A 24756-nucleotide genomic window follows, 5' to 3' on the forward strand; every position below is an offset into this window, starting at 1 on the left:
CCCCCAGCAGTGCTACAGGCTTGGGGAGGAGCAGGTGGAAAGCTGCCAGGCAGGGAGGGACCTGGGAGTGTTGGTTGAAAGCGGCTGAACATGAGCCAGCAGTGTGCCCGGGTGGCCAAGAAGGCCAATGACATCCTGGCTTGTATCAGGAACAGTGTTGTCAGCAGGAGTGAGGTGATCATTCCTCTGTACTTGGCTTTGGTGAGGCTGCACCTCGAATACTGTGTCCAGCTTTGGGCCCCTCTCTACCAGAAGGACACTGAGGTGCTGGAGAGGATACAGAGGTGGGCTACCAAGCTAGTGAAGGATTTGGAGCACGTCTCATATGAGGAATGGCTGAGGGATCTGGGGCTATTCAGCCTGGAGAAAAGAAGGCTCAGGGGAAACCTTATTGCCTTTTACAGCTTACCTGAAAGGAAGTTGTAGCAAAGTGGGGGTTGTCTCTTCTCCCTAGTGATAAACAATAGAACAAGAGGAAATGGCCTCAAGTTGTGCCAAGGGAGGTTCAGGCTGGATATGAGGAGGAATTTCTTTACTGAACGGGTTGTCAGGCATTGGAACGGGCTGCCCAGGGAGTGGAGTCACTGTCCCTGGAGCTGTTTAAGAGATGGTTGGATGTTGCACTTAGGGAAATGGTTTGGTGGTTGACAGGGCTGGGACAAAGGCTGGACTCGATCTTTAAGATCAAAACAATTCTATGATTCTGTGTTTTGTCCAGAGAGACTGACGCAGAGGTTCGGTTGCTGCACTTGGCATGTACAAGCTAGATGTGGTTAGAAAAGGTCTTTAGGTGAATTTAAATGTATTTTAAATACTCTGATTTAGACATATTTGTTATTGAAGCTTGCTATAGGCTTGGAGGCAGCCTGCTCTGCTAGCAGTGTCAGTGCCACAGGAGGCAATGGCCTGAGTGCAGCCACAGAGATGTGGTTGGGAGGCACTTGGGAGTGACCAGGCAGCTGATCAAGGGACCTGAACAACAAACACATGTAGGTGATTGTAATTACTCTCCACTTCGTTTGAAATTATCTTGGACTTTTTCAGCTAACTCTGCACAGCTGCTGCGTGCAGGCTGTGAAATCCCTGCTGCCAGCACAGCTTTTTCACCAGGAGCACTGTGTTGGCCTGGGGCTGCTGCCACCACCACCCCTAGACATGGGCCACCCACAGCCCTTCCTGGGGGTTGTGGGGGGCAAGGGGAGGAGCTGCGTGCTCTAGCCATCCCCACCTCTGTGCAAGGCAGAGGGAAGGGGCTGAGGCATGGACTGGGCTTGTGGCTGTCTCAGGCACCTGCCCAGGGCTTGTTTGGTCAGGGCAGCACCGCCTCACACTCCTGGTCTTAACTGTGGCCTTTAGGGGAGTTTTATTGATAACCAAGTTTATCACTGTGGCTATCACTTGGAAAAATGGAAAATACAATTGCGAAGAAACATCTTTCAGGCATTTTGAAACTAAGTTTCTGGTCACAGACACTGCCTTGCTGCAGAAGCAGCAATTCCACCTCCACTGGAGAGTTTGATGGTGACAGACTTCATGTGCAGTGGAAAGGCTGCAGGAGAAAAGATGTTGTTTGTGTGCTGGAAGTAGCGATGTAAATAAATAGGCCAGTTTTTACCTTTGCAACTGAAATCTCTAGTCATTACAGAGAAGCAATGTCTTAACGTCTTTAATTTGATCAAATTAAACTCGATCTTCAGATGAGTTATGGAAGCTTTCAGCTGCAGACTGTTGTTTCAGAGGAAAGCTATTGAGAAAGCCTGAATTCATTGTCATAGGAACTTCTCTACCGCGGGTAGCTACCCCAGAGGAGCCACTGGCATTTGCTTTATGAAGAAGATAAATTAGAAACTTCTTTCAAATGGCTGTTGAATTTATTTGCTTGATAAATACAATCCTAACAAAATAAAAGTTAACCAATTTTAAGAGATTTGTCTGAAGAACATTAGAAAAATCCATGGCGGTTCAACAGGAATTAGTGTGAATCAAACAAACAAAAGGAGTTTAAATATTGCCAGCAAATAGAAAATGTGTGTAACGAAGGCAAGGGAGAATGCTTTAGTTTACACTTGTCATCTGACCACATTTCCTGTGATTATAAACTTTTTTCCCCAAATTTTAAAAAAATACTATGTTGTTTTCTATAACATATCAAAGCATCCTTTGTACAAAATCAAATCATGGCCAATGTTTCACAACAGTGCAATAGAGAGAGAACAGGAATGCATCCCCCAGGTGCTGCAAATAACCCCCTGAGTGGGAGAGAGAGATGGGGCGTGCCTGGAGGGATGGGCCAGCCCCAGCCCCCGGGACCTGCCGGCCTGGCTGGAGGCTTTCCACGGTAGAAGTAGTGAAACAGCCCCACCAAAAGCCAGTCCCGGGTGAATGGTGTTGCGTTTCTAACCACCACCGAAAGAGAGGCAAGTGCGTGCCCTCTTGCTTAGTCAGGCAGAGCTGGCTGAGGTGACACAACCCCCCGCCTAAAGCACCGGGCAGCAGCTTTCCCCGAGGGACCGAAACATTTAAAATGGAAGAAGAAAAAGCTCTGGCTCCAGGGCAGCAGTGGGAAAACAGCCTGTCTTCAACAGGGGTGATGCCAGTGGTTTACAAATGAGGAAACGGACATGAACATCTCTGTCATACAGGAACATAAATAACATCTCTGCAGTTTTTACATTTATTCAGTACATCTCAGAACAAAAATGAAGCTTAAGGGCATGTTGGGTGAACACGATACCCCGCAATCTCCCACCTTTTCATCCAACCCAGAATAAATTTAAAGCTCCCTTGTATATAATCTGCATCAGAAAGGTATCAAAGGCACAAGCAAGAAGTGACTCGGTTAATAAGCAGAAATAATAGTGGATGAGGATGAATAGATTCACAAGGCAAATAATTAGTAAGTGTGGGTGGCTTTTTGTTTATTTACTGAAAACGAGCTCTTCCAATTCTGCTCCAATTAATGTAAATAATGGGTTTGGTTTAAAATAAAACTGTTACTGAATTATTGTAAATCACCTGAAGGAAACCAGTCTTGAAATAATCTGATAGTAACTGGAAAACTCTTCTGGCCTCTGCAAACTCAGCTGAGTCTGATGAGTAGAAGCCACAAGTGTTAGAGACCAAAGTCTCCAGGGCTTAAGAGAAAAGTTTCTTTACAGACTGTACACAGCCAGCAATAGTTTGTGCAGTTTGACTCAAATTACAGTAATGTGCACCGTTCGGTTGATTTTATGCATATCCAAGGAGCCCGATCAAATGGGAGTTTCTTTCCTGTCCTTACTTGGTGATGGCTTGACTTGCTGCTCCTTGCTTGCTTTTGGCTGCTCTTTGGCTGCTTTTGTCTCCAGGACACTGTCTCTTTGCTGCTGAGAAACAACCCCCCGTTTTTCTGGCTCCTCTTCTTCCTGCACCTGCTGCTCCGACTTGGCGCGCTGCAGTAACCGGAGCTGGACTCGCAGTTCGATGATGGCCTCTCGCTCCTCGTGAATCGCCTGGTTCAGGTGATTGTTCTTTATCTTTTAAGTAATGAAAACAAAGGTCAAGGCTCCTTCTGCCAGGGGGGACCAGCCAGAGGGGCCCTCGAGCATCAAGGAGGGACCCCCAATGCACAAGGAAGTCTGGCTGTTAACCCAGAGAGCAACGCCGAGAGGGGACAGCAGCAATGGAAAAGCAGAGTATGTGGGTTAAGTGCCGAGAGAGAGAGATGCACGACTGCCAGTCTGCTCAGGGGCAAACATCTCTGCACAGACCGTATCAAGTAACCACCAAGGAGAAGGGTGTCCCAATTAATACTATAACTGCAGCCTTACCTCCAGTTCCTCATTCTGCCTCTGCAGATCTTCCAGGATGACCTGCAGTTCCTCCTCATCTTCGCTCTCGCTTTCACTCTCGGAAGAATACTCCTCAGTTTCGCTGCGGCCGTGCTGCTGCCGGCTGAAAGACCAACGACAAACTCCGCTTTAAACACTTCCTTGGGGCCGCCACAACTGCAGCGGCCTAAGAGTTAACTGACATCCCCTGAGTATCTGCACCGGCTTTAAAAACAGAACCAGGATTCCCTTGCAAAGCTGAATTTAGGGCAACCAGGGATTTCCTAGGGGGATGTTTTTAGCGCACAGTTTCCCTTAGATCATAATTCTACGGTTACACAAACAGACTTTCCCTGTTGGTCCACAGTTGCTGAGATATCAATAAAAGGAGGTGACTTCCCAATGCGATGCTCACAAGGTGAGCTTTTAAGTGCAGGTTAGAGTATTACTGCAGAAGAACACATTTGTACTTTTAATCCAAGGGTGCTGGCCTGGCGGTGGCTCTGCCGCAAGCGCTCTCCCCTTTACCTTTGTATTTCCGCTATCTCTGCTCGCAGCCGATCAATCTCTTCCTTCTCTGAGGCAATTTGTCTCCGCAGGAACTGCTCCATGGCCAGCAGTTCTTCTTGTTCTGTTAAAATCTCGTTCTCCTGCAACAATCAGTTAAGTTTTCTTAAAGCCTTGACTTCGTGTTCTACGGGAACAGACAGCAAGTATGAGAGGATGTTGTTCTCTGAGGTACTTTGAGTAGAAGTGGTTAGCACGCCTGCTTTGAACTCTGATTCATCAAGACCTCAAAGCAAATGCAAGTTCAAACCCAGCAGTGTTCTCAAGATAGTCTCAAGACTATCACTATACAGAATAGTTGTGGAGATGATGCACCAAATGCTGGGATGTTTGGCTGCCTATTTCCTTAAATCACAGGAGAGAGCTCTGGCTTGTCAGTAAAAAGACTACAGAAAATGAATTACAAAATACATCTCTGAAGATGAATATAAGGAGGAAAGTACAGTGGGGAGAAGATCAAAGCTACTGAGCAAAGGAAGGCAAAAAAAAAGCCAAAACAGTTGCCTTATTTCCTTTGATCGGCAGGAAAGTAGTTAATGGTATTAAAACTGTTTACATTTGGAAGTGCTTTCTAAGTACATTAACAACAAAGGCTGCTTGTTGTTACACAGTATCTCCTTTCTGCTGTACACAAGAGTCTAGTCAGCTCTGGGCTCACTCCTGCACTCAGCATTCCTTCCCTACTTCTTCACCATTAAAACAAAGCCTTGTGTTGTAATGGACTGAGAGCCCTTTAGACCTTCAATCTCCCATCGCGTCCAAAGGAGCGTTTACTATTTTGGAAAGATGGAGAGCAAGAAAATGCCATCAAACAGGTAGGTGCTGGCCATCTACCTGTGCAAGCAGAATATTAATAACTTCTTCGTTCTCATTCATCTCTTCTTTGGAGACATCCTCCTTTGAAAGGCTAGCAATTTCTTGTGCAATCTTTGTTTCACACTCCTGCCAGAGAAAGAGAAAACCTTTTAAAAAGACAGCCTTCCTCAGCCACTCTGTTTACTGTAAAAAAGAATTTTTTGGAACATATTTCCCAAATTTACAATCACCACCTCAGTTGGCGTGAAAGTTTTCAGCAAAGTCCGTCCCTGCTCTGGGACGTAGGACACTTTAAACAAAAATGCTTCTGAAGTTTGCCAACCTTGAGTCTTCCGGGAATTCCTGCTGGTACTCTAGGGACACAGTGTTTTAAGCATACAATGAATACATGCTCTGCCACATACTAAGTTTTCAATAATACTTTTCTTTCTTTGTAACAGCTGTGAAGGAGTGTGAAGATTGTGCTGTCCCTAGGGAGAGCCAGCTAGCTGGAAAATGCAATTGCTTGTCAGCCGTGTAAAGTGAAGGGGAAAAAAGCTGCAGTAAAAAGACTGAAATGTGTTTTGATCTCACTGGGTTCATCTGCACTGCCACAAATTAGGGATCCACGATTTAGATGCTTGGCCAACAAATAGAAAAGTTACCCACCTGCCTCTTAGCTTCTCTTAGTTTCCTCTTAAGAGCTGTTAAAATTCTTTGCACCTCCCAGAGTCTTTCTTCTTTGGATAAGTCTTTTATCCCTGCCTGCAAGTCTCTGTGTAAACAGTTCAGTAGGAACTCCTAGAAACATTGCCAAAGAAATTAGTGCCTTTAATACATTGCAGCAGGGCAGAAAGAAAAATCCTTTTGGCTTTGCGTCAGAGGGCTTGGAGGTCTGGTTTTCAAAGCCTGACACGTCAACCGACAAGTGTTAAAGTACATTCAGCACATGGTCTTGAACTAGCTGAAGAGCTGTATTAAAGACCATGTTCTCCTAACGTTCCTCTCACAGTAAAAGTCTTGAACTACACAGCAAACAATCCATGAAAGACACAACTATAATCATCACAAGACCATAACAACTTCCCACCCAGAAGAGAGGCAAGAATACGGCCACTCTCTTTCCAAGCAGTCTCCACTGACGGGACAATCATGGTAGAATTAAAGAGTACATTATGAGCTTAGGAGAATTTATCTAGCGAGTGTATAAAAGCCAAGACAAAGATCAACAGAAAAACAATACAGAAAGTTCCAACCTGTCGCCTGATTTCTTCTTTGATGCTTTCCTGTGTTTCTGGAAGTGCTGGCATTGTTGCCATGTTTGACCAGCGGAGAGGTTTTGTCACCTGCTTTAGGGTCACATTCCCAAAGAACTCTTGGACGTGTGTAAAAAATACATAAAGGACACGGTTGCTGATCTGCAAAGAAAGGACAGACAAAGTATTGGTTAAGATGATTTAGCTGCATCATCGTTATCTGAGAAGCACAGCATCTTTCTCCAGAACCAGCATAGCCTTCAGTATGCCAGGTCTTCAAGACCTGCCTGGACATGTTCCTGTGCGACCTGATCTAGGGGAACCTGCTTCTGCAGGGGAATTGGACTAGATGGTCTCTAAATGTCTCTTCCAACCCCTACCATTCTATGATTCTGGGAGTCACTGTCTTGTTAGAGTCGGTTCTAAGAGATTAAAATCTGGATTAAAAATGGTACGTTAAACGGTGCTGTGCTGACCACCAGGAACCACTTCACTGTTTCTCTTACCTGGGATCTGAGGCGTTTTCAGGAGAAGCTCAGAATTTTCATGTGCCTTAACCTACCATAATTATTTCCATCACCGGTAGACACAGCAATGTATTGAATCTTTCTTTTTACTCATGTTAAAGTAGCTTAGTGACAGCACTAGGGAAGAGGCACCACCAACCCTGCTGTGCTGGGGCTGGCTGCTGGCTGGGGCTGCCTGCTCTCTCCTCCCACACCCTTGGAGGGTTTGCTACAACTTTCTCTTGCAGATGATTTAATACAGCAGAAGGAGTAATTTGAAAGGAGCTGCTACTGTATTCCTTGTTTGAACATGAGACAGATGAAAGGGGTTTTTCTGATACTGTATTTTCCATTAAAATTCAAAAATGTAGCCTGAAAGGAAGATTTACAGTTCTGTCTGTACCTGCATTTTAATTGCTAAAATCTACTTAACAACGAAACATGATTGGTCCTGCTTTGCTTAGTACTTCTTTTGTTAGGTAGCAAGTGTCTGGCATAGCAAAATATCCAAGAATAACCACCCAGCCCTTTTGCTACTGGGCCTCTCTCTAGACCCTTAATTACAAAGCCAGGCTTTTCGCAAGTGTGGGTTCTCTTCTAGAAGACCCACACCCAGTAATGCCACATTTAATGCCACGTTGCCATTGTGTACAGGACTAACTCTGAGTTGGATTTAAATTAAATATTTCCCAGCTGTTTATTAAGGAATTAATCAATACAGAAACCACAAAACCATACTGGAAAACTAAGTCACCTTTTTTTACCCAGCCAGACACCAAAGCAATTGCTGAAGTCATTACTGCACCAGAAAAATCTGTTTGCAGGTCGGGGTTCATGGGCTCGATATGAAAATGAAGCAACAATACAGTCTTCACTAAGTTATCCCTACCTCAAAAGCCCACAGAAACTGTATCTGCACGAATTGTTGGACAAATTCAACATCAAATTACTTCCGTTCACAACAGAATAAAAGCCCTGACAGCACAGCTCATAATAACCCAAAGCTCATATTCAGGAAGTCTTTTGTTGCCCCTTTTCCAGCATTTTAGGTTCCCAAGGTATAAGGAGAAGCTGTATTTTAGCTTAATCGATTCAGACAATACCCGATTCCCACCCGCCAGTTCCTACAAGGAAGTCTTTCCTGGGCTGAAGTTCTGCTCTGACACTGGCTGTGTGCTGCACGTACCTGGACAGTAGGGCTAAGCACTATAGAAATATTCTGGATGTTCATTTTTGTTTCCAGTTCCTTTGCAATAACGTGGTCCATATGCACAATCAGCCAAGAAATTAGAAGATGGTTACACTCTGGCAACTCTTTCAGCAACCTCTGGCACTCCTGAACTTTCTCAGCTTCTGTGCTCTTTCCACAGGCATCTTCAAAGCGGGGCATTAGCTCTTTGGTAAGCAAATTTTCAGGCAGTTCTCGTAGGTACTGTTTCAGCAAACTGGCTACTGTGTTGGGCTCATATTCTTCCAGGTTGGGAGATTCTTCTCGATCATAGGCTGCTTTTAGCTCATCCACTTTTGATTTTATTCCTTAAAATATTTAGATTAAAAATTAAGAGAAATTGTCAACTGTAAACATAATAGTTAGATTTAAACTCTGTTTTGTTTAGATGCACTTATTTCACCTCACCTTACAATTAAGCTAATTGAAGAATACCTTTTAAAGGTTATTCACAGGTAACAAAGTTAAATTCATGATTCAAAATTATGTGGTCATGGCTTCTAAAAGCACTGACTATTATTATGAAGTAAAACCAAAGCATTGCCAAAGTTCTAAATCAGAACTGGCACCAGCGTTCCCTTGCATCAAGGAACACAAAATAGGGTGAGGAAGAGTAGGGGAATGTGGGATCAATTGTGTATTTGCATTCAGTGTCTTTCGGGGTGTTCCATTATAGAGCCCTAAGCCAACAGCAAACGTTGTGCAATAAGCTCTACCTACAACGGCTTTCCTCTGTCAAAACAAACCCCAAACTTATTTCCATGATTCTTAGCTGGCCCTCCTCAGTGGAGTAATCTCACACAGGAGTCTCGATTCGAGGCACTGCATGAATAAAAGTGTGTTCACACAATGATTCAACCCCAACAAGACTTTCTGTCAGGTGTTTTTGTAACTCAGTGACGTTCTAGTCATCCCAGCTCAGGGAAATTTCATTCTTAAAGCTCAGAGCCTAACTTGAGTTATACTGACTTAACAGGCTGCCTTGGCTTGGCTCATACAGAGTAAACAAAACGGGGTGCTCAGAGTCCAAGGTAAGTGCCATGTAAAACACCCTCAGTTTCATGGCCAAGTTACTCATCACTAGATTATTAGATGACCTCTAAAGATCCCTTCCAACCCTACCATTCTATGATTTTATGATCACAGGGACTGGCTGGCTGTTAAACCACTTCAGTTGTCACTCTGAACAATGGGACACACACAAGAGGGTGCTATTGCACTGGAGAACACCTAGAAAGTACAGACATCACAAATGATTTATGGAAAACACACCACTCTGTGTGAATTCCCAACACATCCTGTCTTGGAAAGACACGCAACCGGCATATGCATGCCTACCCAGCACCACGCAGGCCAACTGCACAAGGCAGCTTAATGAAGCCTTTAAAAGCGTTTGATTACTGTTTGACAGGGTAGGCAGCGTGTTTCAAATGCTTGTCCTCAGATCCGTTTTCTCACTTGTTCCCTTAAACACAGCCTCAGAAGTACTTATGCAAATTGTATTGCAGATGCAGTTCGCAAATAAAGGGACTGTTTTCTTTAACGTGACGAAAACCCATGTTTCATTTATATAAGCTGGTGTTGCACAACTACCATGGCTAATCAGCCTGCTGGTGCCAAGCTTAAATAGTGAAACATGTACTTTTCTGCTTCGTAGTGTATTTTCTCAAAGAAAAGAAGTTTTAAAGAAAAAAAATAATCATACAATGGAACAAACTGGGAAAAGCAACTTAGTGGGAAGCTCTGGTAATAAAATGGTTATATCTGACCTTTGATTCTGCAGTCAGCCAGCCCTGTATTTCTAATGCAGAAGTAAAATGAATGCAGCTATAAACAGAGCCTCTAGGTGTTGAAAACGGCAACACTAACAAAATTGCACATAAGGCCCTTAGGAACCTGCATGTCAGCATGCCCAGAGTACCTGAAACTCTGTAGATGCCTTCACATTTCATTCCATACTTCTCTACGTAGTCTATACATTCCCGGAAAACTGCTGGCAGGCGGATGCCGTCGTACATCATGGTCCTGTCTGCTGCGTCAGACAGAGGGATGCCAAACACGGGCCTATGACTCGGAACATCCACTTGAGGTATCTCTGTCTCCTGAATTGGCTTCTTCTTTTTCTTCTTCTCTTTCCACTGTTTCACAACATCTGCTGCCGTTAAGTCTTTCGACTTCTTTTCTTTATGTTTGTCTTCCTTGTGTTTGTCTTCCTTGTGTTTTTCATCTTTGGGTTTCTCTTTTATTTTAAAATCCTTTTCCTTTTTTTTAGAAAAGCTGGGTTTCTTGAAGACGTGTATTCCCTTGGACCGCTTCAACTTTGAAGGACTTTCCGCTTCATCGCCGGAACTGTCCTCTTGAAATGCAGCATAACCTTCCGCTGTTAGGCAAAGGAGGAGAGGGCAAGGGGACAGCTGTTAAGTCTGTTTACTGTCTAGATAGTTTACAGGGACATAACAAGAAGTAATATGTAAGGAGGAGAGAGAAGAAGCAACCATGAACTTAAAAGAAGAAAGAAAACAATCCCACCTGCCAGCCTCTCCAGAAGGTTTTCTTTAGTTGTTACACAATTAAGTGGACACGGACTGAATCAAGGTTGCATATTAACATCAAAGATAAGCCGCACAGCTCCTGGACAATCTGAACAATTAATGCTTTATATACTTACTCATAATGGCAATGTCCATCTTATGGGCTAGCTTCTCATCTAATAGTCAACGAAATGCAAAATAAAAACAACTGTCTGGCAACTTCTCTAGGTTCCTGTAATCAACAGTATAAGAGTCGCTGTTAAGGGTCATCTGCTACACACATAACAAACTTCTACTACTAAGAACAAACTAAACTTTAGCCACTTCACTGCCCAATCCCATTCCAAAATATTATGAATTTTAAGGTAGGTATGAAGCTGTTAATGTTTCAGCCTCAACCCCCCCAAGTCCCTGCACACACTTATCCACTACACGAGTAAAACAATTCCGGTACCACTAGCACAATACCTGTCAGTGAAGGTGTGTATTTGCCTTACAAAGCCTATTCCAGAGCTTCAAACAAGTCCCTGGGCAGAGTGCTCTGTTTCAGCAGCAAAACACAAAGTGCTGCTGACTAAAATTTGCACCAGTGCTTTTACTCAGTGCGCCTCTGCAGCTAGCCCTGCCTACCCTTCAGGCAACAACAAGGAAATCTTTAAAGGTGGATTACAAAAAAAAAAAAAACAACAAAATCACCCAACAAAACCCAACTCAGAATCAAAACCCAACAGTATACAAACCAACACAACTTCCAAATCAACCAATTGTGATTTTACATACACAGTACCTGATATAAAAAAAGTGAGCCTGAAATCTGGCCAACAACAGCAACCTTCTGTGTGCCATATACACCAGCCAGGTGCCCCTATGGCAGTGGGCACCAAGCTCAGCTCTTGCTTCAACGGGAAGCCCCTGTTACAGAGATCCTTTGAAGCTCTTCCACTCCCTACCAGCATTGCCTGCCCAAGCACACTGACAGCCAGGTGCTCTTCCAGCACAAACAGCTTTGAGTTTCTCAAACTCAAATGCAGAGTTTCTCAGCATTATTTCAACACAACTAAGGAACTGCCTGTATTTTGAAGCCTCCTTGGCTGCTGCTTAGAAGGTGGCACTTAACAGTCAAATAAATAAAAGAAACTTATTAAAGCATGAAGCTGCCATAAAATAATCACAAACGTTTGACCAGCTCACCTTTTTCACCCCTAGGACTACCAAACATGCACTTCCATAGGGCTTAGAGAAAGACCACAGCACTATTGCTGTCCTAGTGAATTTTAATATAAAGATGCCAATGTTAACTGGAAGACAACTAGCAAGCAGGTCTCATCCTCCCCCTTCACTGCCTGTGCCATTGTTCATGCTTTGTGTAAACTAAACCCAGAAGAGGGTGAGGAAACTTGCAGCGCGTAAACTAAGGATTCGAACCTCACTCTGATACTGGCAGAACTGCTGACGCACCAGCTACAGGACAAAGGAGGAACACACATCACTGGTGTGTTTTCTGAGAATGAGATGGGGCTGGCACTGAGTTTCAAGTTTGGAAGTTACATCCGTGATCCCCAACAGAAAGTCAAATCTTCACCAGAGCCCATAACAATCTGCCCTCGCTCTTTCCTGCTGAGTGGCTGCAGCGGCTCCCAGTCAAACAGCATTAGTTTCCTCCGAACCCCCAGGGTTCCCGAGCTTGGAGGCTGCTCTCACCAACAAACACCTTACATGTTTCAACACTCCATGTTGCAACGCAAACCTCGACACTTTGCTAGATGTGTGGTAATGTAACACCAGCAATAGCACATGACTGAAACAGGTATTTCTTGACTTTGTTAGAGGACTGGAAGGAGCAAGTTAAATACTAAACCAGTCTATTTTAATGTCTCAGTAATGTACATTAACCAAGTTTAGAAATGTATGCTAATTACAGACTCACAAAGAATCTCCCACCCATACCAAGAGGGGGTTTGTCTGTCTCTCAATTTCCTTACCACACATCTGGTAATAAAATCACTGTATTCTTTTCACCAGTGGTATGATATATGGGAAAATAAACCACCCGAATTTATACAGAAGAAAAATTATCAAAAGCACTTGACAAATCAGGTAACCTTAAACATGGAAAGAAGTATTGTCTACTGTTAGTAAATGGATATCTCCATTCCCTGTTACCTCCAAGACTTCTAGTATTAATAGTCTGCATTTTCCCACCAATGTAATGTATGCCAATGACTTTAATTCTGCTGGTGTAATGACTGCGCTGCCTGCCCATTCCTTCCCAGGCTTCCTCAGATCTTCCACGAGTGTGTGCAATTGAATGTCTTCATTGCACTTATTTTAAGTGAGATCTTTCAAATACAGTTTTTATCTTACTGAAAATTATGACAACCCCTTTTAAAAATTAAAAGATAATACAAATCCAGTGTTTCTCTGGAAAGACCTAACTTACAGGCTTAAAAGCTTTGTCATGCAGTGAGGCTGCTATGCCTATCAGTCTGCATACTTGGGAATACTTTTCTGCATTCTCACAACGAAGCAATGAATTCATGGTACAGCATTTATTATTAAAGCAAAGGACTGCATTATGCAGAACTGTGACTTCACAAATCTACCTACCACAAGATACAATTTGATGAGCTTTTAAATCATTTATACCTCTACATCTGATTTTTGCTCCCTGGGGAAATTTGCATGTATCTGTCATAAGTTCACTGAAAGAAAATACAGTTCACCTTTACATACAGAAGGCTTAGTAGGTCAAACATGACTATACTAAATGATATGCAATGCTAACATTAGTTACTTCATTTCAGTTTGTCAGAAGGTTTTTCATCACCTTGTGTATAATTTCTAAATAAACCAGTAAGACAGACACGGATGCATAAAGAACTTGAGTAGACAGCTTCTACTTCCTTTCCTCTCCCACAAGACATATTATTATTATTGATACAAACTTCAAACTTGCAGATACTACCAACACTTTGCTATCCAACTTGCAGTTATATTGGTTCACTTTCAATATACACACAACCCACTGATTCAAACACAAGACTCCCAAACAAATTCCACATGCAGATTGCTGTGCAACCCTGTAAAAGGAGAACAAATGAAGTGGAAATGTGACATTTGCTTCACTTTATTTTGATTTAAAATAATTGCTGGCACAGGAAGTCAGACTTTAAACTGTTTGCAAATAGTACTTTTCTAAATAAACACACAGCAGTATACATACATAATAATTTGTCAGTAGAATAGGATGTAGCAACACAGAAAGATAAACCTTGGTATGAAAAGCATTTAATGCGTATCAAGGGTAGAAAATTCCAGTAACTTCTTATGCTGTAGACCTAAAAACTGTATTCAAAGCTTCTTCACACACCAGATTCATAAAAATTGTGTTTTGTCTGCAACAGCAGCTACTTGGTTATTTTGCAGGATGACAATTGTCTCCTTAGAATTTCCAGTACATCTCCGCCTACAGGCATGCAGCATCCACCACTACTGTGGAATCATCTCCTTTAGCATTCTGCACAGAAATGAGGGATCATCAGCAGAAAGATAACTAATCATGTTATTGCTCTACCTGGAACAGCTGGGAATACTAATCAGAGCTTTTCCATGGCTTCCAAAGGTCCATATTAATGACACATTCCTGAGCAGAAATTATTTCAGAGGAAAATCCCTTAAGATGTGAGAACAGGCTGGTATCTTCCACCTGGCAGCACCTAGCAGAAAGTTGCAGATCGCTAGAACCCCACACAAAGCAGGCAGCTCAGGAGCAGAAGATAGAGATTAACACCCAACTGGGGACCAAAGGTTGTTCAGAGCAGGTCCCCAAGCTAACAGTAGGAATATTTCAGCCCTTATCTACACCCCAAAAGGACACATGGGAACCATTCCCCTGCCCTACACAATAGAGGTTCGGTCTTTGAAAAGGTTTCCTGAAAAATTTGGAAGAGTTCATACCAGTGACACTGCTGTCCTTCCACAAAACAGTTTGCAATTCAACCTATCCTCGATTTTCCTCAAGAATTATACAGAGAAAACAAACACTATTATAAACAAAATATCCTAGCTACATATTGAACCCATCCTGCTCAACAGTATCCATCTCGGAAGTAAAATGAATAAGCAGAGTAAAATCTACTGCATGCAGACTATCTACAGCAATTCTCTTTGGCAGAGTAGCTTTTTCTTTGCATTACACTTTGTATAAATATTTGTATAAATATAAATCATTGTCTCATATAAACCTTAAAAGGTTGCTTAAAAAAAGATCTATTTCTCCTCTCCTGCTGCCACAGTACAAGTTCTTTTGTGGACAAGGGAAGTTTTGATTAAGGGAACAGATCTGAATGAAAAGTATCTCAGTACAAAGAAAATGTATTTTAATCCTAGTAAATCCCCTAATCTAACTCACTCTAGAGCTAACCAACACTGAATTTTCATCACCAATCCAATAATCTGCATTAGGTTAATGTTGGTCACATTTGAGAAAAACCCTAAGCTATCACTTTCCTTAAAACCTGGAGGAATTTGAACTGTTGGATTTGAGGACAATATATTTTGGAGTTACAGTATTCTTTAGGCACAGAGTCTTTAGTTAACAACAGTCTTTCTCAACTGTGGTAAAAATAATTCCTGCATTCCAGGAAACTGGTTTGATTAAAAGCAGTGCAGTGGCAGCAAATTCTTAAAGAGTAATTACTTAAATATGTGCACACGTGTTACAGTCACCATATTCATTCTAACAGAATATTGTGTGCAGTCTTATTGGTTTTTGACCTTCCAAATTTCACACGTAAGAAGTAGTAGGGTACACTGGCATTCAGAACTTCCAGGCATCAGAGACAGGCATTGCAGAAGAGGAACACTATTTTGAAATTTTGCTAAAACAAATACCACTTTAAGGAGCGTTAGCATTTGGGCTTCAGAGACTTGGCAGTAAGGATCACTTTGGTACTGAGAGTTTTCAGTATCAGCTTAGTATTTCAAAGTACTTTGTTCTTTCAGAATATGTAGAAAAACTCTATTGAATAAAAACTATCTTATGTTTTCAAAACTATCTGCACAAATCTGAAGGCAGCAAGTAAGATTTGTCTCTGTTGTTCTGGAGGAGGGATATGCTTCTTAAATGAAAACCTCCCTTCTGGACACCGATACGCTGACAAAGAATGGATCCTAGAGTCAAAGCTTTACTTTCGTGCAATATTTAGTAAATTCAGATCCCAATGTTGGCTCACACATTTTTGAATTCTGCAATAATATTTTGGCACTGCTGTATGATCTCAGATGAAACTGAGACTCTAGAGGGAAAAAGAACACAGATTTTACTGCTGTTCAAATAATAGTGCAGTGTACACACAAAAACTTCAGATGGTACACAGCAGCAAACTCTGAATATGGGAGCTGTAAGTGAAAAGGGATAAAGTTGTTGACACTGACTCTTACAAATTTTAAAGTATAAATTCAGGTCAGGCTTAACAATTTTATCTTAGCACCTTCACTGCAATTTCAAAAAGCATCTATTTGGAAATACATTTGGAAACCTCCACTTGGAATGTGAACAGGTAATGGGATTAGAAGAATCCCATGCCAGGCACTTACCAATGCAGCGTTAAATGTTTTGGAGAAACATGTTTGTTAGTAATTCTGTACACGTGCTTGGCACCTGTACTTGTGCAACAAAAAACAAATCTGGTTTTTGGTTACAGTGTGGGTTCTTTTGGAAGAGAAACAGGTATTGCACAAAGCCTGTTTGGACAAGTTAACTTCCTCCACACCTAAACAAGTTTTTAAAAATTAAACAGAAACTTTGAGAGAGTAAGAAAGAGAGAAAGAGAAATTGTAAGCAGGAGAGAAATTGCCTACTCACTTCTTTTTTCCTTCTTCTTAAATTTTCCTTTCTTCTTCCCATGCTCCTTTTCATCATCAGACACTATATCCGGAGGCTCATGCAAGCTGTCGTGAGGTGGTGAAGGCTCACCAGTGCGGTACAATCCGGGGAACTTTGTAGGGCTGATTTCTTCAGAGCTGGGAGTACGAGCAAGACCCCCACTGTGTTCTACCCGACGGTGTTCGCTGGGGCTGCTAGTGGGAGGCAGGAAGCACTCGGTCATTCTGATTCCCTGATATCAAAGTGAAATCTTCTGCTACCTGTCCATCACACCTGCAGTGGGGGAAAACAAAAAGAAAACCCACACAATTTTAAGCAATGGGTTTCAGAACACCTTGTTTACAGCTCAATCCTGAAAAAAAACAGTAATGCCTTCTACAATGACTGCTGCAACTTCTGTTAAGATGCTGTAACATAATACCAAGTCCTAAGTTCAGTGTTTACAGAATCTGCCCACTAACTACTAAGCCATATTGACATAGTAAATGAGCTGCTATGTTAGCCATTGCTACTTTATCATATATGAAACATTAGATATTAAGTGTCACAATATTTTAAAGAATTCTTACAAAATTCAAAGGCAGCATGCATACTGATTGGTAATATATACAATAAAATAGTCAACTTTAAATTTTTGACATAAAATAGACCTGTCTGGAAGCCAGAGGATTTGTGAGCACTGCACTTAAGGCTAAGATAATTTTCATCTTTCCCAAGCATATTTTATAGATGCAAATAAGAACTTGCCTAGCCTGTTGCAGTAAGGGAGTGGGGAGGGAAGAGTTAAAGCAAATCCATCTTCTAATTATGCTAATGCAAATTAAAGAAGGTAAAAACAATAATCACTAAGTTTTTCTCGTACATACGAATTTCATATTTCAAGAGGCTGTATCAGGTCATCTGCACCCAGATGCTGCTACGTTGTTTGCTTGAAAGTTATGGCCAAATAAAAGCTAATATGAGAACTGCTGAAGGTAGCCAATACATAATTTTTCAGTAATAGAACTCATATGCAAAAACTCTTTCTGGTGCAGACAAATTTCAGAAACTCCACAGAACATGGGGTACAGAAACTCCCCCTGCATGGGATATCCCACCTCTGCAGTCCACTTTGCTGAATTTGGCCCTTTCTATCTAAATGATCCCTCTCAGATATGAGCCCTTCTTTTAAAGGACTACCTGATCTAGGTGGACCTCCTTCAGCAGGGGGATTGATCTCTAAAGGTCCCTTCCAACCCCTACCATTCTGTGATTCTATGAAAAGAAAACAGAAATAGAGTAAACAAACAAACAAATCTATTTCCAACACCCACTGGCATACTTGGATGACAGGTCAAGACACTGTTATGTGTTAACTGTAATCCAACTTAAATCTGTGCTGTTGTGTTGCTGCTGAAAGGAAACTGACCTACTGAAAAACAAACAGGGGACAAAAAAGTTTTGGGTATTTTTTTAAGCTCCATCGGTTCCACAGCCTGGCTCTCCACGCATGCAGCCATACAAATTTCAGGGCAAGCACAAGGAAGACTGAGAGTTGAGGAAAGATACCCTCCCTGCACTGCTGACTTGAAGTGATCACAGTGGCTGTGTAGCCATGGCTTCAAAAAGCAGAATTAAAACATATTATAAGGTTACACACAAAAGGCATACTAAGCCTATTTCCATGAATGTTTTGGTTATGACAAGAACATACCCAGATCTAATAGCTGTGGCAGTCTGCAGTCGCCTCTGGTACTGCTATTTAATGCTGATGCAGATTACCATTAAGAAGAATGGAGTCAGCCTTTTGCTAAGTTAGGCAAACAATTGTGGACATACAGTAATTTATTAAATCTCTTTCAGGGAAATAAATGATACATATCAAATGCTCCACTGTTACACCATTTGATGCTGTGTTTAAGCAAGTACATGGTGTGCCCAAACACGACATTTTAGGAGAAATGTGTAGGTCTCTAAAGCTTCACACTTGGAGATATCAAAAAATGTAAAAAATCACAATTATATAAGTATTTTATAAGTATCACCAATGACACTGATGGCAAATACCAGCACATCTCATCAGAGTATCAGGATGCTAAGTTCCTGCACAGTACCTGTTTGCATTTCATCCACCAACACCTTCCCCCACCCCAAAAACCAGGACCCAAAACACCTCACCAAAAGCTGCTAAACACCACATAGTGTTTAAACAGCAATTAATGGAATGAAATATTATGTGTAATTTTTTAAAGCAAACAGGATGTACTACACCTAAATCAGTCTACATCTAGAGTGGGCAAGGTCACAGAATCAAAGAATATTAAGGGTTGGAAGGGACCTCAAAAGATCATCTAGTTCAACCCCCCTGCCAGAGCAGGACCACCTAGAGCAGGTCACACAGGAACTCATCCAGGTTGGTTTGGAATATCCCCAGAGAAAGAGACTCAATAACCCATCTGGGCAGCCTGTTCCAGTGCTCTGTCACCCTCACAGTGAAGAAGTTTTTCCTTATGTTTCTTTGGAACCTCTTATGTTCCAGCTTGTACCTGTTGCCCCTTGTCCTGTCACTGGACACCATTGAGAGGAGCCTGGCTCCATCCTCCTGACACTCGCCCTTTACATATTTGTAAACATTAATGAGATCACCCCTCAGTCTCCTCTTCTCCAAGCTCAAGAGCCCCAGCTCCCTCAGCCTTTCATCATAAGGGACACGCTGCATTCCATCATCTTGGTGGCCCTGTGCTGAACTCTCTCCAGCAGCTCCCTGTCCTTCTTGAACTGAGGGGCCCAGAACTGGACACAACATTCCAGCTGCAGTCTCACGAGGGCAGAGTAGAGGGGGAGGAGCTGGGCAAATGCAGAGAGTGAAAGGACAACATCGTCATTGCAAAGGCACACAAATGCCACCCCAGACAATGAAGACACACATGCATTGCCTCTGGAACTCAGCAGAGCTCCTGGGATGAAGCCAGACTTTGCCCATCCATTCCACAACACTTCAGCAGTGTTACTCAGCTCTTGAGGTCTTATTTACAGATCGGTAAAATACAGAAAGACATACTACGGAATTCTGTTTTGTCAGGTTAGTAATTAGTTCCAGCTAAGTGGGTTTTGGGGAGGGCTGCTGGAGTTTGGTTGATTTTTTAGATTTTATTTTTTAAACTCTCATCTTCCAGTACTCTGTATGCAGAACACAGTGAAAATTTAACTTATGTATGAAACAAGGTTCCTCACTACCAGAGAACACTCACAGAGTGCTTATGGAAATTAACAGTTACTCAGATAAGATTTTGATTAGGTCACAGTAAGACATAGAACTATGAGGAGAAACAAAGTATTCATGAGGTCTTTGAATACTGTTCGTTCTTTATTCTGGCTAAAGCAGAGACATTGCCCAAAAATAAAAATGATGGTGCCTATCTGTAAATGCAACAGACTACATTTACGTCTCACGTTTTTTATTTTACAGCTTTAAGAAAGTATTTCTTTCCTCTACGCATAGGCCTTTAAATAAGGGAGAAATTCCATGATGCTCAAATCATATCAAGACTTATCAGCAGGATCAGAGCCTTTAGGCCTACCACAAGAGCCTCTTCCACTTTTACTAATGGATGTTAATGTACTACTTCCATACAAATCTACACCTTTCCTCTGTTTTTTACAAATTTTTGCTGACAGCAATAAACAATGAGATTGAAAAAAATCACGGATTGTCTCATCCCTTTGAGAAAGGTCAGACAGACTGGCCCTTTCTTCCCAATCTGTCACAGCTCTAGTTCTGCCTCTACCTCTGCAGCAAACTCTTTGCTTCAAATTACTACTCATCATCTACAAAGTTCTCATCTGTCAGGAGGAAGAAGGCCATATTAATCCTCCCACTAACACACCTCTCCCTTTGAGAGAGGATTCAATTTGCTAGTTGCTCCAACAGGCTTATGCTGCTGAGCTGACTTGCGGAAGAGCTCCACAAGTACCAGACGGAAATCAGAGTTAGCAGAGTCATGATGACAGGAGTGCAACCTCTCTCTTTGGGCAGCTCTGTGAAGCACACACTGCTTTACCTCCCCAGATTACACACCACTCTTAGTATTTTCCCCGTAACTTCAAGCTTCAAGTTGGAACAAGCTGCCCAGAGGAGTTGTGGAGTCTCCTTCCTTGGAGGTCTTCAAGACCTGCCTGGACATGTTCCTACGCAACCTGATCTAGGTGAACCTGCTTCTGCTCGGGGATTGGACTAGATGATCTCTGGAGGTCCCTTCCAACCCTACCATTCTATGTTTCTATGATAAGCAGTGCCAGTATTCCCATGGTCCCTCCAGTGCATCACATACAACGTGTTCTTCATCTGCTTTGGTCTGTGACCCAAGCTCAGTCTCTCATTTTCCCTTTCCCTTGTTCTTTATTCAGCTGGTTCCAACTTTCTGATGCATGCTGCTTCCTTGCAGATAAAGTTCTCCCTCTTCTTCCTCTGTTTCTTCTACATGATTAGTTATCAGTTCCCATCCCTTCTTCTCTGCTGCAGTCTTTTGCTTCCTCATGATTATCTACCTCATCTTTTCACCTTGTCCCCATCTCTCCCACCGGCTTTCAGACTCTCCCTAGTGTTCACAAGAAGTCATGTTCTTCCTTACCTCCCTCCCAACAGTAGGCTCCCTGACTCCCACCAGTTCTCACTTGCTTGACATTTGATGCTTCTGCAGGAGCCATGAATGCTGTTATGTGACAGCTTCAGAGGCCTTCTCGTAGTTCAAAGGCCTAGCTGCTCTTCAGACCTAGCTGCTCTTTTCAGCACCCCCAAAATGCAGCTTCTTGAACCATCTTCCTGCACCACACAGAGTCAAAGCTTCAGAATAATCAAGTGACAAAAATAAATGTCCTTCACTAAACAGAATTGTGACCTTTCCCCTATCTCCCAAGGAATAACTAAATTAAGAGATTTTAAACACGGAAAGCAGAAGGTACATTCTAACACAAACTCCTAGCCATCATGTCACCATCATCTTTAACACCATGCACCAAGCACAGGAATGAGGACTGGGGAGAGGAAGGAAGACACCCGAATGGGTAAAATAATACATTTTTCCTAGCCTCATTTTTTAAAAGAGCTGAGCTCTTTCCTAAAAGATTCAGCCTAAGCCATGTATCTAGTAAGTAAAAATCAGTATTAAAAAGGTGAGGTTTGGAAAAACCACAGAAAAGCGAAGACAGAGAGATACAACAGCCAACTTTTAATAGATCTCCCTTACTACAGGGTGTCATCTAAGTTGACATGAATACAATCAAGACAGGCACTGTCTGGAAGACCAAACTCTTCATTCAGTACAGAAGGCTCCATTATTTCTGTTTTGCACTGGATCTATATTGTGACTTTGTGCCTTGTAACCAATTGCAACAGCAGAAGCAAGTCAGAGCAGGTGACTGCACGCACAGATGTTATTTTGTAAAACCGCTGGGCGGAATGAAGGACATGGGGAATTTTTCTGCAACAGGCGTTATGCAAGACCACATGTGAAGCACAGTGGGTGTCCCCAGGTCATCCCATTTTGCCACAAAAAGACACTCTCTGAAAATCTGTTGACTATTGAAAATAGTCCTAAGAAGTCAATAATCAAAGACAGAGTGGGAACGCTCACTCAGCTACCAGAATGTTGCCTGTCCTAACTACTAAAAAAACAAGACCCAGAACATAGCAGTGCTTCATCACTATAGGCCTTCAGTTCAAAAGATCTGGACATGTGTGAAGAAACTGATGTTACTCGAAGAAATGAGGAACATCGCTTTTGGATAAAAATTACGCTAATAACAAGTACAGCTCCATTTTGGAAAGTAATGAGCTCTAAGAGGAAAGAACAAAAACTGTCACCAGGGGTCTAAGGATGTCAAAACACTTTAGAAACTATAAGTGGTACACATGCAACTGCTCAGGTGGTTGAAAAAAGAGACTTGCAGAAAAGAAGACAGAGTTAGAAGTTATTTACCAAGGCCATAAAATGTCTGAGACATATCTAAGTTCTGCATCTTGCTCAGACTACCACAATATGGGAGGCCATTAACACCATGGTCCTTCCAAGAACAGAGAATATTGTTAAGTAGGCCCAAAAGTAACCATATTTTAAAACTGATGGTTGTCAGCTACAGCAACACCTTAAGCAAAGAACAAAGGTTTTACTAGCTTAAAGCTAATAAAGCGTTTATGTCTTACTCCGGTTGTTCTGAGGTTTTATTATTGGAATAAAAACCAACAGTTTAAGCTGTGTTTTGAAATAAAGAGATGCATTTTTTACAACGCACTGAAAAGTTCAATATGAAACACTGCTTTCATAGAATCATAAAATGGTAGGGGTTGGAATGGACCTTTGGAGATCATCTAGTCAAACATTTCCTAAGAGGGAAATTTTGTCATCCAGTCAAATAGCAAAATGACATCAAAGGCCATCTATTTTATTTAACAAGCTGTACCCAGGTACATAAACAGTGCCTTTTCCTTTCTTTAATGTGGCAACATGGCTGTGAAAGGAGAAAGGGAAGCACTTCATGTAGACAGGTAAAGCTAGTTTAAAATTTCACAAGTCTCAAGTAAATAGATGCAGGACTACATAACTCCTTTGTGTGTCACACACTCTTCCCTAACTGGCAAGAACTAAAGCCTCAAAAAGGGCCTTCACAACAATTTTTGGATAAAGAGAATAAAATATAAACTCCTTAGTGTCATTCAGCTCCTAAACTTGATATTACTCTACAGGACATGTGATGCCGTGGCAAGGTTAGAAAATTTGCTCTAAAGGAGAGTGTGTAATCTCACAACTCAAGTCACACAGGAGCAAGCTGTACATTTTTCAAAAAACAATGTCAGCATCAGATCAGCTCGAAAAGTAACATAAACAGGTTTGTCCATTCTCTCATTTACCTGTGGGTGAATAAAGTCTGTTGCGATTACAGTACCATCCAAAGTATTTCAAGCTCTGCTCTGAGAGTCCATACCAGCTCAGAAGTAGCAATACGCAAATACACAAAACTACTTGTCTCTGAACAATCAGAGAGCTATAGACCACATCCACGTTTGAGTGGGCTGTTGAAGGAGCCTACTCACATTCAGAATATGTTGCCGTTTCCAGGTTGCTCCCTATTATGGAAGGTATTCCAGCTCTTCATTAATCCATTCAGTTGAGAGCCAATCTTAAAAAAAAAATATTAAATATTATCCTAGATATTTTTTAAATATCAGAAACAAGGTTTCCAATTCCATTATGATAAAGTCTCATAATCACATGAAGACAAAGTCTCCAGACGTGGTAGCCTATGCTTTCTGGTTTGGTTCACTTGAAGGAAAACAGTATCACAGCCCCTAGTTTAAAAATTCTGTAGAAGTTTATCAGGATTTAATTCCCAGGCTGCTACCAATAGACCTCTCAGGGAAAACAAAACTTTGATGCCCTGGAGAGAGTTACTTGCTTTGCTCCAGAAGTGCACCTGAAAACAGACCAATCATTAGCACAAAGGAAAAGCACCTGCCCCATGTCTCCTGCCCTGGCTGTGTTGTCATGACACCTATTCTGCTGTAACACCCTACCTCCCTGCTGAGGCATCCTGTGACAGTTTGCATCCCACTGCCAGTTCCAGAGCAAGGTAAAGCAGGTAGTCTAGGTGAAAAGCTTTGTAACAGAGTAATGACCAAAGCCATGTACAGAGGTTACACAAACTGTGCCACATGTGGCTCCCATGCTTAATCCCATCTTTTAGGAATATCTCAGCAAGCAATGACACGTGTCTTTTCACATCTGAATCAACTGCCATGGAGGCAGTTTCAAAGTGGTGCATTATATTATGATCACAATCACATATATGAGACATTTTTGAAAAGATTGGCCAGCTAACAACTGTAAAGACTGATGTTTAATTGCTTTACATCACGTTTCTGACGGAACAAGCAGGTCTGGACCCTACATCATGAGGCACACGAGACACTGTAACCAGGCCAGATTTCTGACGGAACAAGCAGGTCTGGATTCTACATCATGACGCACAGAAGACACCGTAACCAGGCCAGATTTTTTCAGGAGTATCTTGACTAATGAGCTACATGCATCACAAGTGCTATTGCCCACACAGAAAATAATTTCTCATCCTTCAGACTTCTTGAGTGCTGGTCCACTGTTTGGGGTTCTCTAGTCTTACTCCCTGTTAATCCTGCTCCTGGT

General features: G+C 42.1%; 1 protein-coding gene across 3 annotated transcripts in view; it reads right to left on the reverse strand.

The window, feature by feature from the left end:
- Positions 1-1849: 1849 nt before the first annotated feature.
- RALBP1 (ralA binding protein 1) overlaps positions 1850-24756 on the reverse strand; it is a 33912-nt gene continuing 11005 nt past the window's right edge. Inside the window, exons 2-11 of one of the 3 annotated variants that reach the window (XM_061995639.1) lie at positions 23649-23734; positions 16559-16852; positions 10083-10541; positions 8120-8469; positions 6428-6589; positions 5841-5972; positions 5211-5318; positions 4338-4459; positions 3810-3933; positions 1850-3515 (exon numbers count right to left, since the gene is read on the reverse strand). In XM_061995639.1, coding sequence (XP_061851623.1) covers positions 3252-3515; positions 3810-3933; positions 4338-4459; positions 5211-5318; positions 5841-5972; positions 6428-6589; positions 8120-8469; positions 10083-10541; positions 16559-16802 — 1965 coding nt within the window. In that variant the 5' untranslated portion in view covers positions 16803-16852; positions 23649-23734 and the 3' untranslated portion in view covers positions 1850-3251. Of the gene's footprint in view, positions 3516-3809; positions 3934-4337; positions 4460-5210; positions 5319-5840; positions 5973-6427; positions 6590-8119; positions 8470-10082; positions 10542-10829; positions 10925-16558; positions 16853-23648; positions 23735-24756 lie in introns of those variants that run through there. The other 2 variants (XM_061995640.1, XM_061995638.1) reach the window with 2 other exon arrangements.

Source organism: Colius striatus, chromosome 4, assembly GCF_028858725.1.
Source record: "Colius striatus isolate bColStr4 chromosome 4, bColStr4.1.hap1, whole genome shotgun sequence".
NCBI lineage: Eukaryota > Metazoa > Chordata > Aves > Coliiformes > Coliidae > Colius > Colius striatus.